At 39.7% G+C, this 14548-nt stretch overlaps 2 protein-coding genes across 2 annotated transcripts in view; both read left to right on the plus strand.

The window, feature by feature from the left end:
- The window catches only part of LOC137983291 (protein O-mannosyl-transferase TMTC4-like), a 14214-nt gene extending 12082 nt beyond the window's left edge, over nucleotides 1–2132 (plus strand). The window contains exons 16-18 of the mRNA XM_068830494.1: nucleotides 303–415; nucleotides 785–854; nucleotides 1810–2132. Coding sequence (XP_068686595.1) covers nucleotides 303–415; nucleotides 785–854; nucleotides 1810–1967 — 341 coding nt within the window. The 3' untranslated portion in view covers nucleotides 1968–2132. The remainder of the gene's footprint in view (nucleotides 1–302; nucleotides 416–784; nucleotides 855–1809) is intronic.
- A 1756-nt stretch (nucleotides 2133–3888) lies between these two features.
- LOC137983965 (beta-galactosidase-1-like protein 2) overlaps nucleotides 3889–14548 on the plus strand; it is a 29829-nt gene continuing 19169 nt past the window's right edge. The window contains exons 1-7 of the mRNA XM_068831123.1: nucleotides 3889–4378; nucleotides 5439–5507; nucleotides 7684–7779; nucleotides 9447–9555; nucleotides 11364–11459; nucleotides 13846–13933; nucleotides 14034–14098. Coding sequence (XP_068687224.1) covers nucleotides 4023–4378; nucleotides 5439–5507; nucleotides 7684–7779; nucleotides 9447–9555; nucleotides 11364–11459; nucleotides 13846–13933; nucleotides 14034–14098 — 879 coding nt within the window. The 5' untranslated portion in view covers nucleotides 3889–4022. The remainder of the gene's footprint in view (nucleotides 4379–5438; nucleotides 5508–7683; nucleotides 7780–9446; nucleotides 9556–11363; nucleotides 11460–13845; nucleotides 13934–14033; nucleotides 14099–14548) is intronic.

Raw genomic sequence — 14548 nt, forward strand, 5'->3', positions numbered from 1 at the left:
GGTTTTAAGCTTAAAAGTCGTTAAAACGATGATCTTTAGTGACAAGTGAGAATCAAAACGGCTCTTGTCGCGGATCACGTGTAAATTGTCGAGGGGTCCGGGAGCTATTGTAGTTTCAGAATGGGTTCAGCTCCGGACAGTATCGTCACGGCTGCCTTCCAAAACAAAACCATTTTATTCAAAGTTATTTGGGAAGGTGTTTGTTTTAGTACAAGTGAACAGCAAGCGAGTCAACAAAGAACCGGTCAGAATTTGTCAATTTACCTTAAATTTCATTACACATTCTATCATTGTTTCATTAGGTAACAGAGAAGCAGCTATATCTGTCATAAGAGAAGCCAAGAATCACATTCCCAATGAGCCTTCACTTTATTTCAACCTGGCTAACATGCTTGGTCAGAAGGATGAGTTTTTAGTACGTGAGTTATTTAAAAGTAAATCTATGGACTTGAGTGCTCACTAGGATACTTTTTTTGTTTAATCATCGAAAAACTTCAGGTCTGTCGTACACCGCCGTCACCTGCGTTGTTACGGTTCAGCTGATCGTGGGGGCCATGAACTTTTGTACAAATCTTGTGCGTGAAATGGAGACAAAAGAGAAATATATCACAGAAATATCCGGAGAAGGAACTCTATTTTCGGGCAAACTCTTTCTTTTGTTTTGATTGAGAAACAGCTGGGAAAAAAACAATATATTTTTCTTTTTTTCCTTGATTAAACGGAAATACGGGTGGTGGACACAAAAGTGGAGCAACACTCGTTTTTCACTTGTCTTTTTTTGCAGGAGGCCGAGAAAAACTTCATTAAAGCTTTGGAGCTCAAACCCGATTCTGCAGAGTTTTATGGAAACCTGGGTGAGAATCTGAATTTTTTTTAAACAAAAAACTAAGTTTGGGACTTTAAACGGAATGTTTGATGGTTCGGGGACAATATAAATGGTGAATGCTGCGGCAAATGACCGAACAGAGTAATTGTTTGGAGGTATTTGTTCGTTTCCTCAATTGGTTTAGGCTTCCTTAAATTCTGTGGTAACTAGGGCTACACTGGCGATTGACCGTATTCCGGAATAGGAATACTTGGAATAGAAGTTAGAAATCCTTCGCTTTTACGGAGATTCACATTAAAATTGTCAAACACTTGCTGAAATGATATTTAAACATATATTTATTATCCTTGTTGTTTCAAAACGCCAAACATGCCGTTTTAAATCATCACTAAACCCTTAAAGGGAAACTGTCACGAGAAGCGCATGCGCTAGCGTCTTGTGAAAACTTGAAAAGTGTTAGGTTAACGTTTTTCTAGTTGAATCGACAAATTCAAAATGGCGTCCACTGGGGAGGGCCATGGTGGACAAAGGAGAAACTACGGCGAATATACGTGACTCACGCGTGAATCCATGATGGCAGCTAGAATTTTCCGTGGGCTTGCCTGAGAGCAAACAAACTCGAGCATGCGCAGCTCATGACCAGTAACAGATGCTTTACAATTTTCTGCGATGGCTAAAATTTGCGTTTTGCCGAAAGTTAAAGGAAGTGGTTTGATTTTGGCTCGTTTTTGCCTGTTATTTACGGATAACAAGCGACTTCCCAAAAGAGACATACAACTTCAATAAGGAAATGCTTCATGCTTTTACAAAAAGCAGCAACCCCCGCCCTCCCCCCCCCCCTCCCCCGTTTACCGTTTCACGTACTCTCGTTTAACGTTCAGAATAAACGCGTCACAAGTACTCGCATCAGCCAATTAGATTTAAGAATATTGTTCATCGGATGGAAGGCCTCATGATTGATTGTTTGTTGTTACCATTCGCAGGAGTGTTGTATCACAGATGGGGAAAGCACGATCAAGCCAGGAAATTCTACAAAAAGGCGCTGAAGCTGGACCCTCAAAACGAAAATGTTTTGCAAAATTTACAGAAACTCAAAAGAGCGATGCAAAAATTGTCCACTGGCAGGTCAAAAGAAAAATAAGGAATGCCGGATAGAATGACTGCATACGTTGTCTTGTTTTATACAATCTTAACCAACTTTAAGAAAACTTCATTGTAATAACAACTTCAAGCACCATTCACTTTATCTTTTACATAGTCAAATGTTTGAGTTTTCATTGAAATAAATTGAAAGAAACAAAGAGTACCAAGTGTCCCAAGGAGTTTCATTTTGAACAGTAGACCCCGTCTCACAAATGTCTTCTATGTTCATAATTTCCCTGTGGGACGTTAAAGAACCCAAACACTATTCGAGAAGAGTAGGGGATAAAGTCCCCGGTGTTGTGTCTGTCCTGTTCTCTCCAGCAGAAGTGGCCGGCTTGGCGTTGATGTCTCTAAAAAGGCTTGTGATGTATGAGGCCACCTAAGCAGAAACAGCCACAAGTCTAAAAGGGACTTTGCTGAGTGCTGGAACATGTAGATGTAGACGTCAGCAAATTTCTTTACGGTGGTCAATTTACCATATCCGTTCAACCCAGTTGATGAACCCATTTCTGCAATTCTCAGCTCGGATGTGAAGTGTAATTGTGACCCCCAGCAGGTGACGGTATATTGGAGCATTGATGTCTTTTCCAATACGGCTAAACTTCAGAATACCCGGCCACGATTGTGTGACATTAAATGCCTGCTCCCGTAGTCCCGCAGTCAATAAATATTTGCATATGGAAACGAAAGATAAATACTTAAGAAGCGTACTCCCGCAGTCCCGCAGTCCCGTTGTCGTCCGCAAATAAAAAAACTTCTCACATATTTTAATTTCAGCTATTTCTTGATAATATAAAACTTCAAACAGTTCACAAAGAAATCCACTCATCTTTCGCCGTAAGGCGTTCATCAGCTTGTGCCTTTGTTTTGGGTCCCTAAATTTCACGAGATCGTGTGACGAAGAAAACACTCGTTTACTGATTAAGCCTAAGCTCTCGTTTCAGTGATTAGGCCTAAGCACTCTCGTAAAATTTCAGCTTTCATTTTGCGGTTCGGTCAACTACACTTTTCACGGGATCGTTTTGCCCTTGACTCACTCAGACTTCTATTATTCTACGACTACGGCACTGCGGGACTTCGGGAGCACTAGTTCTACATGCATCGACTTCGGGACTCCGCGAGCACGCGTTCAATGTCACGCAATCGTGGCCGGGTATTCTGAAGTCGCTCCTTCAGCTTCCTCCGACGTTCGGGCATACCCGGTAAGGTGGCGAAGTAGCCTGCGAAGCTTTGCGCGACCGACGCAATAGGGAGCTTAAAGCACGTGCGTTTTTGAGACGCGGACGGCAACTGGAAGAGAACATTTCGCATGCCAGGACAGTGGTGTGTCTCAGAGTTTTATACTAATCATCTCTAATGGAGAAAAGATACTTAGCAACATAAATATGGTTGTGAGAAGACAAGTTAAAAGGGAAAATAACGCACTTCCGGTTGCCGTCCTCGTCTCAAACACGCGCGTGGCTCGCTGCTCGGTCCTGGGGCCCGTTTCTCGAAAGTCCCGAAACTTTACGGGCCATTTTCGAGTGTCACAGTTTCTTTTGTATCTCAAGAACGGAGAGGATTTAAGTCGTCAAACTTCACAGTCCTTTCTCTTTTTGTTCCCTTAAAAGCATTTCAGAAGATGGGCTTTCCAAAACAAGCCGTTGGCAGTTTCATAAATGGCTTTTCGGATCCGAAAAGTTTTCGGGACTTTCGAGAAACAGGCCCCTGCTCCTGAGGCTGTGCGATATATCAGAATTTTCGCATTTGTCCTCCATTGTGGTAAGTTTTATTTGTTCTTGTTAACTAAAGTGAACGTTTTTTGTGAGTAAAGATTGCGTGACCAGTCGGTCACATTACATCAGATGTGGGTGTCGTTCCGGAAACGCTTCGGACCCAGTTTTCGCATCTTTCCCTTGCACTGGATTAATATATTATGCATGTAATGAATAGTTTACGGTTCAACTACCTTTGACCAAGCTTACCGGTACACCCTTATGGTGTCGAACGGAAAGTAGTGATCTCGAGCTTCTCGTCTTGTGGACTGCAACAAGTCACAGTGGAATCACAAAAAATGGGCAGGACGATATTCTTTCGTATGCCGCAGATCAGTAAAGAAAAACTGTTTTTACTTACCATTGCCATTATATCCCTGATGGGTTATTTGTTATTAAGAAGAACCAAACCGAAGGGAACAAATTGGATAAACGATAAAGATATCCAGGCAGTTTGGCCAAGCTTGAACGAAAAGGACTTCCTCGTCCATGGAGAACCTGTGCCAAGCTTAAAGATGGACAACAGAAACTTCTTCCTCGATGGGAAACCTTTTCGAATTCTTAGTGGAGCCATTCATTATTTTAGAGTAGTACCCGAATATTGGAAGGATAGGTTACTCAAGCTCAAAGGCATGGGATTGAATACAGTTGAAACGTGAGTCAATCGATAACCCGGCGGTCCATCGATGAAAAATGACATCGATAACAAATATTCAAACCTTAGCAGCTAGACCGCCCGTACTTTTGTTGCTGGCGGTAAGAAGCATTTAGAATCTGTCTTATGGGAAAATTACCCGTTTGGAACCAGTTTGGTGATGTTTTTTATCACGCTTTACAGCTTTTGCTATGGCCAGAGACGGAATTTTGTTAGAGACAGCGCGTCACCCAAGCCAAAATCAACGGAACAAAATTTTCCAATGCACGCAAAGTTGACCATTTGTGGGTTTGTAGCACTGATATACACTGTTTAACCCTAAGCACTTGTTCAAGAATGGTTAGCTTTTATAAAATGTTTGTTTTTCTTCATTTTTCTTAAGTGATGTAAGCCACCCGTCATGTAATTTTCATGAAATTTTGAGGAAACAAATTCCTAATGGCATGTCCAGAGACGCCAATTGATCCACTTCCAGTAGCTCTTGATAGAACTAAAGGAGCCTCTCCAAAGACATTTATGGCCTCGCTTCCACGAGTGTCCCTTTAAAAGCTCAGTGCTGGGGTTTTTCATTAAGTTTTAAAGTAGAAGGGACCTTGTGATGGGCAACCCTAAAACCCGGAATCCAGAGAGTAAAAACTATCCTAAACATTCATAAAAGCTAACCTTAGGCCTAATTAGCTTTTATGAATATTTAGGATAGTTTTTGCTCTCTGTATTGGTAAAACAATGACTGTGATTCCGGATTCTGGATTCCGGGTTTTAGGGTTGCCCCCTTGTGATAGAGTATGTGTGCACGGTCCTATATATAATCTGGCTTTTGATCTTGAGACCTCCTTTGAGCAAAGGCAGCTACTGTACGCAGCGTAGACGTGTGCTAGTACCTGGGACCTGGCTTTTAACAAAACCCCTGTCATACATGTAGATCATCTGAACTGGTAATAGGAAGGGTCGTAGGTTCAACTCCTACAAAGAATCACTTAGAGTTTTTCTGAATATCTCCGAGTCGCCATTGATAAATAAACCTCTTGAATATGAAGCCGATTCTCTGATTGTCTTGTAGATATGTTCCATGGAACTTACATGAGGAGGTCAAAGGACAATTCAAGTTTGATGGTAGTTTGGACATCAGGTACTTAGCTGACATTAGCTGGCTACATTGTTCTCAGACTTTACACACTTAATGACTGGCCAATTGAACAAGTTGTACTAGGGAGGAGTGGGTTTGCTTCACTTGTTTTTCGCTCTCTAGTATCTCTTGCTCAATTTATTTTTAAGCACTAATGCTATTTATTATTATTATTATTATTGCATCTCATGAATCTTTTTTTGTATTATTATTGCTTACTGCAAGTTGTGGTGCCTTTGTTATTTCCTGCTTCAATATTAATCCATGGCCTTTATGGGATCTTGTATACTAACGGCATTAGACTTGCCACAAGTCGACTGTGAAAGCGAGCGAGCGCAAGCTATCTGCTAGCGAAAGCAGGCTTTAAGAAAGTCTATAACAGCATCTGTCGGTCGGCCCTATCGGCTGACATGTTGATCGACACTTTTCTCCCAATGCCTGTGCAAGTGCACAGGGTTGAATATTGAAATTGCTTTACATTCTGACCCTAATAAAACTCTTTTTCCATGTCAGTTTTAGTACTTTGCTCTACTTTGAGGTTTTGGGTGCATGTATGTAGGGGGATGGGGGGATAAGTATGAAGATGCACATATGCAAAAAGTTTGCAATAATTATTGGCTACATGGTATTTATTGTCAAGGCTGACATATCAGGGCATGAAATTGCGACCAATACAGTCGCATTTGCGACTAAAATTTCTGGAGAAGTCGTAAATTTGCGACTTGTTGTCACCTTTGCTCTTTCGAAACAAAAGGGTTAGCAGTTGCCACTTTGCTGCTACTTTTGCTAAAATAAATAGATGACAAAATTATTTTGTTTCTTGCTGTGAACTTTCTCTGAAGATAGCGTCATCATAGAGTAATTTAGCTGTGATGTTACATGCACAGCTCCATTCCTTCAATCATTTGCCATTTTTAGCGGTTTCTTTACACACAAGTATTGCAAGCTCATATTTTTTTGCGAAACCGCCGACAACACAATGCAGCGCGGCGATTTTGCTACTAAAATTTGCAAAATTGCGAATAAATTTTCGTATCTTGTCGCAAATTGCGACTGGATTTTTTCATTAATTTCGAGCCCTGCATATCCGTGCCACTTGGTCAATATGTTGGACGTGTAGCGACCAATATAACTGCTGACAGTTGACTGACACTTGGCCATCAGTTGACTGACAACAACCAATATTATCGACCTAGGTGTCAACACTTAGGTCCAGTACCAAATGTCGACTGATAGTGGCGACTGATAGTCTAACACCTTGAAAAACATGTTGACCAACACTCTGTCCCATGTTGGGTGACAACTTGACTGAGTGTTGACTGAGATGTCCATCAAGTATCTGCAAAATTTTGGTCAGGTATTGGGCAACATCGCAACCAACTTTCGGCCGATAGTGTTGGCTGAGTATCGACCAACAGATGTCTTAAGGAAACATGATTCAATTAATTATCTACCACTGAAACAAAAAAGTTGGCTTGTAACAAACAGTTAATTCTGTGCAACCAGTTTTTATTATTTTTTCAATACTAATTGGGATGGGGCATTCCAAAGTTTCATCCTTGATCATGGGGCATAAGATATCAGACATAATGGGAAAAAAAAGCTCATTCCCAAAGTTTTTCGTTTATTTTCTAATCTTCTTATCCATAATCCAATCACACCTCAAATGCCCTTGGACGCTCCCATTGACAAGTAAAATGGTCTGGCGTTAAACTGAGTAAAAGTCACCCTCAGGGGTCAATGGATTGATAAGGCATGCACTAACTTTATGTGAACTCCTTTCCCTTTAAAAGTAATAGTTCATAGAACTTAAGTCAGGGTAGTTTAGTGGTCATCAACCGTGCCTCTCACCTCTGTGACCCAGGCTCAACTCTGGCCTATGTGGGTTGAGTTTCAGTCAATCTCAACTTGACTTTGAGGGTTTTTCTCCGGGTACTCCGGTTTTCCTCCCTTCTCAAAATCAACTCCCAGTCAATTACATCTGACTGGGTTTGCGGTGCTCCAAGATCACACATGGATCGTATGGCGGCAGCTGTGGATGCCTTCACATGCATCCGGTCCGATCCCGTTGACCCGGTTGATTCTGAAAAGCCCTGGCTTGGAGGGAGTGGTCAACTAAAGCAAATTTACATTTACAAATCCAATTTAATTTACTGAACTGTATAACTTGTATTTGCAGGGCTTTCATCACAATAGCTCAAAGGTTGCAGTTATTTGTTATTGTGAGACCAGGGCCATACATCTGTTCTGAGTGGGATTTTGGAGGATTGCCAAGGTAAAATATAATTAAGACTTTTGTCTACTGTTTCACTGTCAGTGAAAAAATGATTCATTTTTGCAAGCATATTTGGTGACTATATAATGCCTACACAGGAGTTGATAGAGTTCTATTTGTCACTTGTTCCTCATGCATTGGGTGACTAAGAATGTTTTGAGGAGGAGGCTACTAACTGTAAAATTGAGGCAGTGGCTAGTCATTCAGCACTGGTCTTGAACCGGGGACCTTTATGTTATGTTTAAAAAACGAACAGCAGTGTTTTATTGGGGTTTAAAAACACGAGGCGTAGCCGAGTGTTTTTAGACCCGATAAAACACGTGCTGTGACTTTTTTGAATGGCTTAAAAAACATTCCACAAAGAGCGTGTCCCTCTGGACTCAAAACAATGGTTCAAATTGTGAGAGGTAAATATTAGCATACAAGAAAAACAAGCTATGCCTTATTAGTATTCTTTATGTAAAGAATACTAATGAGGAGTGTTTTATCAGGATATAAAGCTCACACACATGACGTTTTATCAGTGTTTTGATAGGCTGTTAGGCTCATTAATTATTAATGAGTTTTTAAATTTCTGGCATCCAATCCAGTCTGTCACTCTCTCTATTTAACCCATTGACTCCTGGGAGTAAGGCTTGACAGATTTTTTATTTATTTATAATATTACAGGACGAACACTTACACTACTTACAATACTAATATTTATATTTACATACATATATATTGCACTGCTCATACTTACAGTATTTATACAAGCAAGCAGGACAAACACTTACACTACTTACAATACTTCAACTATTAATTTATTTGTTTTTTTACTTACAAATCGCTTCCTCTACTTACACGACCGTACTTACATTATTTACATTAGAATGCTTGCGCTATTTACAAAACAATATTTTCACCACTGTACTTACCAATATGATACTTAAGTTACTTACAAAACAATTTTTACACTACTTACAATGCAGTGATTACACTACGACAGATAAGGTGACAGCACCCATTTTTGTTATTCTACTATCACTGAAATACGCAGCAGATCAAAACATTTGACTTGACAACTAAGTTGACTTGACAGATTTTACTGTGTCAAACACCAGTTGATTTTACTGGTCAATTTGGGGTCTCCTAGGATGCCTGGGGAATCAATGGGTTAATTACATTCAAGGGAAAAATTTCTATGTGTTGACTCAGTGGTTTCAATAAGTACCGACAGCCACAAAAAGCATTGGTTTCTTCATTCAGAGAGGTTGGCTACTTTTTCGCAAAAGACAGATTCTTTGAAACCAGAAACCCATAAGGGTTGAAACGTGTAACGCGCATTCACAGCTTCCTAATATTCAGTGCGAACTGATTGGTTGAATGTTTCAGTGCTAAGTACCATATTTGGAAACCCCTCGCTCTTTTTGTTCCAAATATGGTACTTAGCAAATTGAATATTCAGAAGCTTGTTTCCCAGCACACAAGAGGCCGTTGCACATTTCAACCCTTATGGGTTTCTGTTGAAAACTAATATTAGAAAATTCATTTGGACAGTGATAACAGTTGACTGCTCAGTACTCAAAACAGTCACTAACTTCCAATTATTTTTTAAACCCATGCATTGTGATTGACTGCTTCAGATGACATGAATTGATGGTAGCAATTTTCTTTCTGATTGACAGTTGGTTATTGCATGATCCTGAGATGAAACCCAGATCAATGTATCCTCCGTTTATTAAGGCTACAAAACGGTATTTCGAAAGGCTTCTCCCAATCTTGGAGCCTTTGCAGGTGTGTGCTGCTAATTAATTCTTAATTTTTTATTAAAAGTGTGAACATGATGACTTGATAACAGTATTAAAAAACGTAGTTGGGTGGCCATTCAATGTTTTGTACAGTGCTTAAAATTGGTGGTCGTCCAGTCATCCAAGATGACCAGAAAGTTTACCAGGCAACTAGTTTTAGGTAAAATGAAAAGGTTGGTTGCCAGACGAAAAAACAACAGACAACCCAGCCAAAATAGAAAATACCGGTATATTACATAAGCAGCACCTGACTCTGGCACTGAATGGTTTTCTGATGTCAATGTCTGATAGTAGTGTAAAGTTAACAATAATTAATTTGCTGCAGTCAAGCATTTTCCCATGTTTTGAATATGTGGCTTTTACAAAAAAATTTTCAGGTAGGAAAATTCACATGTAGCTGGCAATGGAGATCAAAGACTCCATTTTGAAAATGCTAAAACTTACACCCAGACTTCCACAAAAACAAAAACAAAAAAAAAACACAGGCACACTCTTAGAACTATGGGATACTCAAGCTCCAACGCCATGTGATTGCATCTCAACATGGCGTGCATTTAATCATAGAGGTTTCCCAATGGGCAACATAGCATTTATCAGGGCAACCAAATTTACGGGTTTAGTTGCCCGGCTTTTGAAACAGGGACAACCTGGAATTTTTTTTAAATTTCGAGCACTGTTTGTAGACTGCAACTCTTTATTTACAACATCTAGGTCCACTCAAAAACTATAATTAAGTCCTATTTAACCCCTTCCCACCTGAAAGTGAGGCTAATGCCAGACAATAAGCCAGTTCTGAGTTTCAAAAACATGTGTGTGGGTCGCGATAAACACAGGCATATATTAAAAATACAAGAGATTTTGAATAAAAATTTGAGCAATCAATTATTGTTTCCATAACAAAAGATGAGCACTTGGTTTTTTCTGACATGCGCAGATTTTGTTTTTGAAACTCCGAACTGACTTATAATACGTGCTGATTGGGGGTGCTTTAGGTGTGAAGTAATACCAGGATATTAAAATTATTGGTTGACATTTTGCAGAAGCAAAATTTTCATTGTCTTGCTACTTAGCCTTATGCTAACCTCATGATCTGCATTCTGGTGAGAATTTGTATCTCAATATCCTTATCCTGCAGGACATCCAATAGTAAACCCTCTAATATTGTAATCTTGAAAAGTCCAAACCTCAGTTGTTCAAAAAGGAGATAACACTATCCACCAGGGGCTGGTTGCTTGAAGCCTGGTTAGCGCTAACCGTTGGTTAAGAGATATCAAAACCTATAGGCAGTGTGGCCCGGGTTCAAGACCTGCTCTGACCACTCGTTGAATTTGTTCCTGGTAGTCCCTGGTTCAACTTCTCAGCTGCACTTGTAAATAGCCAACTGGGTGGCCTCCGGCTAGTTGGGATTCTTAACAGTTGTTGTTGTGTTCTGTTGTTTCGTTGATTGTGTTTCATTGGCCCTGAAAAGCCCCTATGGGGAGCGGTCAATTAAGTATGTATGTATGTTAATGTATGTATGTATGTATGTAGGTTTCCATAGTATTTATCGTTGGTTATTGCTAACCATGCTTCAAGCAACCCTGGCTAGGTAAATAAGCAAATAAACACTTAGTCTAGCAAAACCAACTGAGTTATCTAGTGGATAGTGATTTATCCAGTGGATATTGCTATCCACCCTTCAAACAACTGGGGCCAGGATAGTCGTAATCATTCTGTATTCCTGGTGACATTTTTGTGATGCTTCAGATTCCTAACCATTGTTGATTTGCAATGCTTTATGTTCTTCCAATTCAGTTCTATAAAGGAGGTCCCATCATTGCATTCCAAGTAGAGAATGAGTACGGAAGCTTTGACGCCGATGATGCAGAGTACATGGAATATCTCAGATCGGTTGGTTTGTTTTCTGCCTTTGGTCTGTAATCATTTGTGTTGCATCTTTGCTGTTTTCATTGTGTGGTTCCAGAAAATATCCCGTCCCCCCCCTCCCACCCACGGATGGTTAATGGGATGGGCTAAAGGGTAGAAATTTCCGAGGGGTATGGGGGATGCCCACGAGAGGAATTTTCCACAGGGTTGTAAAAGATGCGATCGATCGTACGAGACATACTTACATGGATTATTTTGATTTGTAGCACAACAAAAATTACAAATAAATGCCCTTTTGAGAAAAAAACTTAAAGATGTTTGTCTCAAACGTTTTTTTTTCTTTGCTGGGCGTTCGCTATCATCTCTCTAACGACGAACAGTCACTTCATTTTGGCTTGCACTGTACTGTGTTTACACGGAAAAATCAAGATGGCTGACCGTAGCATATTAATACCCAGACCGCTAGGTTCTCTCTGCCTACCGGAAGAAACATGATTCTACAATGGAAGTTCATTCATTCATTCTTTATTTCCCATAAAGTTGATCTATAAACTAGAACTTTAAATGCGCAAAATTACAGAGAAAGCAATGACTTTAAAAAATTTACGAAAGATTGAGTTTATTTTATTGAAAAGCCTTTCTAGTACTTTCCTTGTTTCTCCGAGTAGAATTCCCATGAACGAGTGGGAAATTACAGCAATAAAGTGAGAGTAATACCATGTAATGAGTCTGGTCCTTTTTATGACGTGAACAGCAAAACTACTAGGAATAATCGGTTAACAGTGTAATAAACGTATTGCTTATGAAATGTTAGGAGCCCAGAGCATCACAGCTTAACATGTCGAGTCATCACTATCGCTATCGGCCGGTTGGCTTTCAACTTCCAGTTGTAACAGTTTTTTTTTCGAGCTTCTGTCGCTTTTTGTAGGGCGTCTTGGGCCCTTCGTAGTTCTGCCAGCTGAGCATCTACGTCTTTCTCAATCGTATCCACTCTGACTGCGGCTAATTTCCGTTTAGACTTGTTTGTACTGTCCAGAAATTCCTGCCTGGCGGTTGTTAAATTTTCTTGTGTTTCTCGTAAAGCGGAAACGGCTGCGTCAACATGTTCCGTGTTTTTCTCAACTGTCTTCTTGGATGTTTGAAATTTTTTCAGTATGTCAGTTGAACACTTTGAGGCGATTTCCTCATTAACTTCCTCGATTTGATCTTTTAAAATGTCAGTTTTCTTGAGTGACCAGGCAACATTAATTGCACCTTGGATCTCAACAGGCTTGAATGTTTTTAGAGTGTTGCTCCTGCAGAGTTCTTCTGCTTTATCGTTCCAGAATTGTCGGTATGACTTTTTCATACCTATGCATTCGTCGACCTCTTGCTTACTATATATCTTGACCCTTCGGGCTCTAGCTGCTGAATAAGGTGAAGTTGGTTGCGGCCCGGGTGATGATGTGGTTGGTGCGCACATGTCAAAAAGTGTGGGCTGGCGACTGAGCCTGACTTTTTTTTGCGGTGGAACTTGATCTTGATCACCATCTCCAGCATCTCCTGATTTGGTTGGCACATGGTTCAAGTCGGGCTCATTAGCCTTTAAGTTAATCCCTTTTTTCGTGAAACAAATGAACTGCAAAAATATCGTTTGTCTTTTGCATACATTGGCATTGGCTTAATTTTAGAGCTGCTTCTTGCTTGAGACCAACAACGATGCGCTGGTTGTTTAACAATCTGGTAAACTTGTAGTGAGATGGCAAAACATCACTGACCTGGTCCTCCAAAATTTCCTGGCGAAATGTGTCCAGCGTAACTTCTAAATTGTCGCTGATCACCGAACAAGAAACATTCTCATTGACATAAACAAGCAGATCCGACATATTTGTATTTACATACAAGTTTTAAAAAGGCGACTGGCGTTGTTGTGATGATCGGTATCTGCACAAGTTAAAATAAATTGCCTTGTAAAAGATTACAAATATATCAAAGATATATATGAAAAAGAAAGTAGGAAATTCCTGGGGGGTGGGGGGGGGGGTTATACGTGACCCCTCTGGAACGGGAATTCCGAGGGGGTGGGGGGGGGGGTGTAATCGGAAGAACCATCCGTGGCGGGGTATGGATATTTTCTGGAACCACACATTGTGTAGCAGCTCATAGAGCTGGTCACGTAATCAGATTTATTGAAGCTCCCTCCCAGTATTGCAGATTAGCTTGACATTCTTCCATCACAGAAGTTGCGGTGGAAATTAAGATGATCTTCCTTTTTTTTGAAAACATGTTATGTTCTAGAATTCAATGTAGCTATTTATAGGAAGGAAAGATAATATTTATTTAGAAATCATTAAAATATATATATTACAAAAGAAATGGTTGTTATTTTGCTACCATAAACCATTTGTACAATTTTTTGTTCTGAAAACAGCTTATGATTGGAGAAGGAATAAAGGAATTACTTTTTACCTCTGACAATTATCATGGACTGCAGAAACAGTCTCTGGCAATGCCAGATGGTAGGTATTTTGAGAAGTTTGATTGGTCTCTAAATTCTGCCTAGTCAAATAGGAATGGAAAGACAATATCATTTCCTTTATCTTTTAACTTAAATTGCAGTACTTCAAACAATCAACTTTGGAGGAAATGCATGGGAAAGGTTGAAAGAGATTAAACAAGTACAGGTAATCTTTTTTTATTTATTTTTTCCTGGTAAGAATTTTTAACTTTTAATATGTTTTTAAAAAATTAATGATGTCCAATTCAAGTTTGTCATCACTTGCATGCTTGAAGATGGATCATCTGCATGCACTAGTTGTTGGACTGTATGTGTACATTAATTTTCGATTTGGAAATACTCTTTCTAATGTTGATGATTGCATATTACAACATTCCTGATAAATATTTTGATAAATGTTCCATAAAGTCTACTTAAGTTTTGGTGACAACCATGTATTTATATTTAGTAACAATAACATTTTTAATGAAGTTACTGTTTTTGTAGCTGTTTACGTTTAATTGGGGAGTAGAGTAAAGAAGAACGATATACTGAATTTCTTGACACAAAAAACGTTTGCGTTGAGGAGAGTGGTAAGAGGACAGTTTGTGTCACTTGTGAAAGTCAGCACATGCAT

The sequence above is a fragment of the Montipora foliosa genome, chromosome 13 (assembly GCF_036669935.1).
Source record: "Montipora foliosa isolate CH-2021 chromosome 13, ASM3666993v2, whole genome shotgun sequence".
Lineage (NCBI taxonomy): Eukaryota > Metazoa > Cnidaria > Anthozoa > Scleractinia > Acroporidae > Montipora > Montipora foliosa.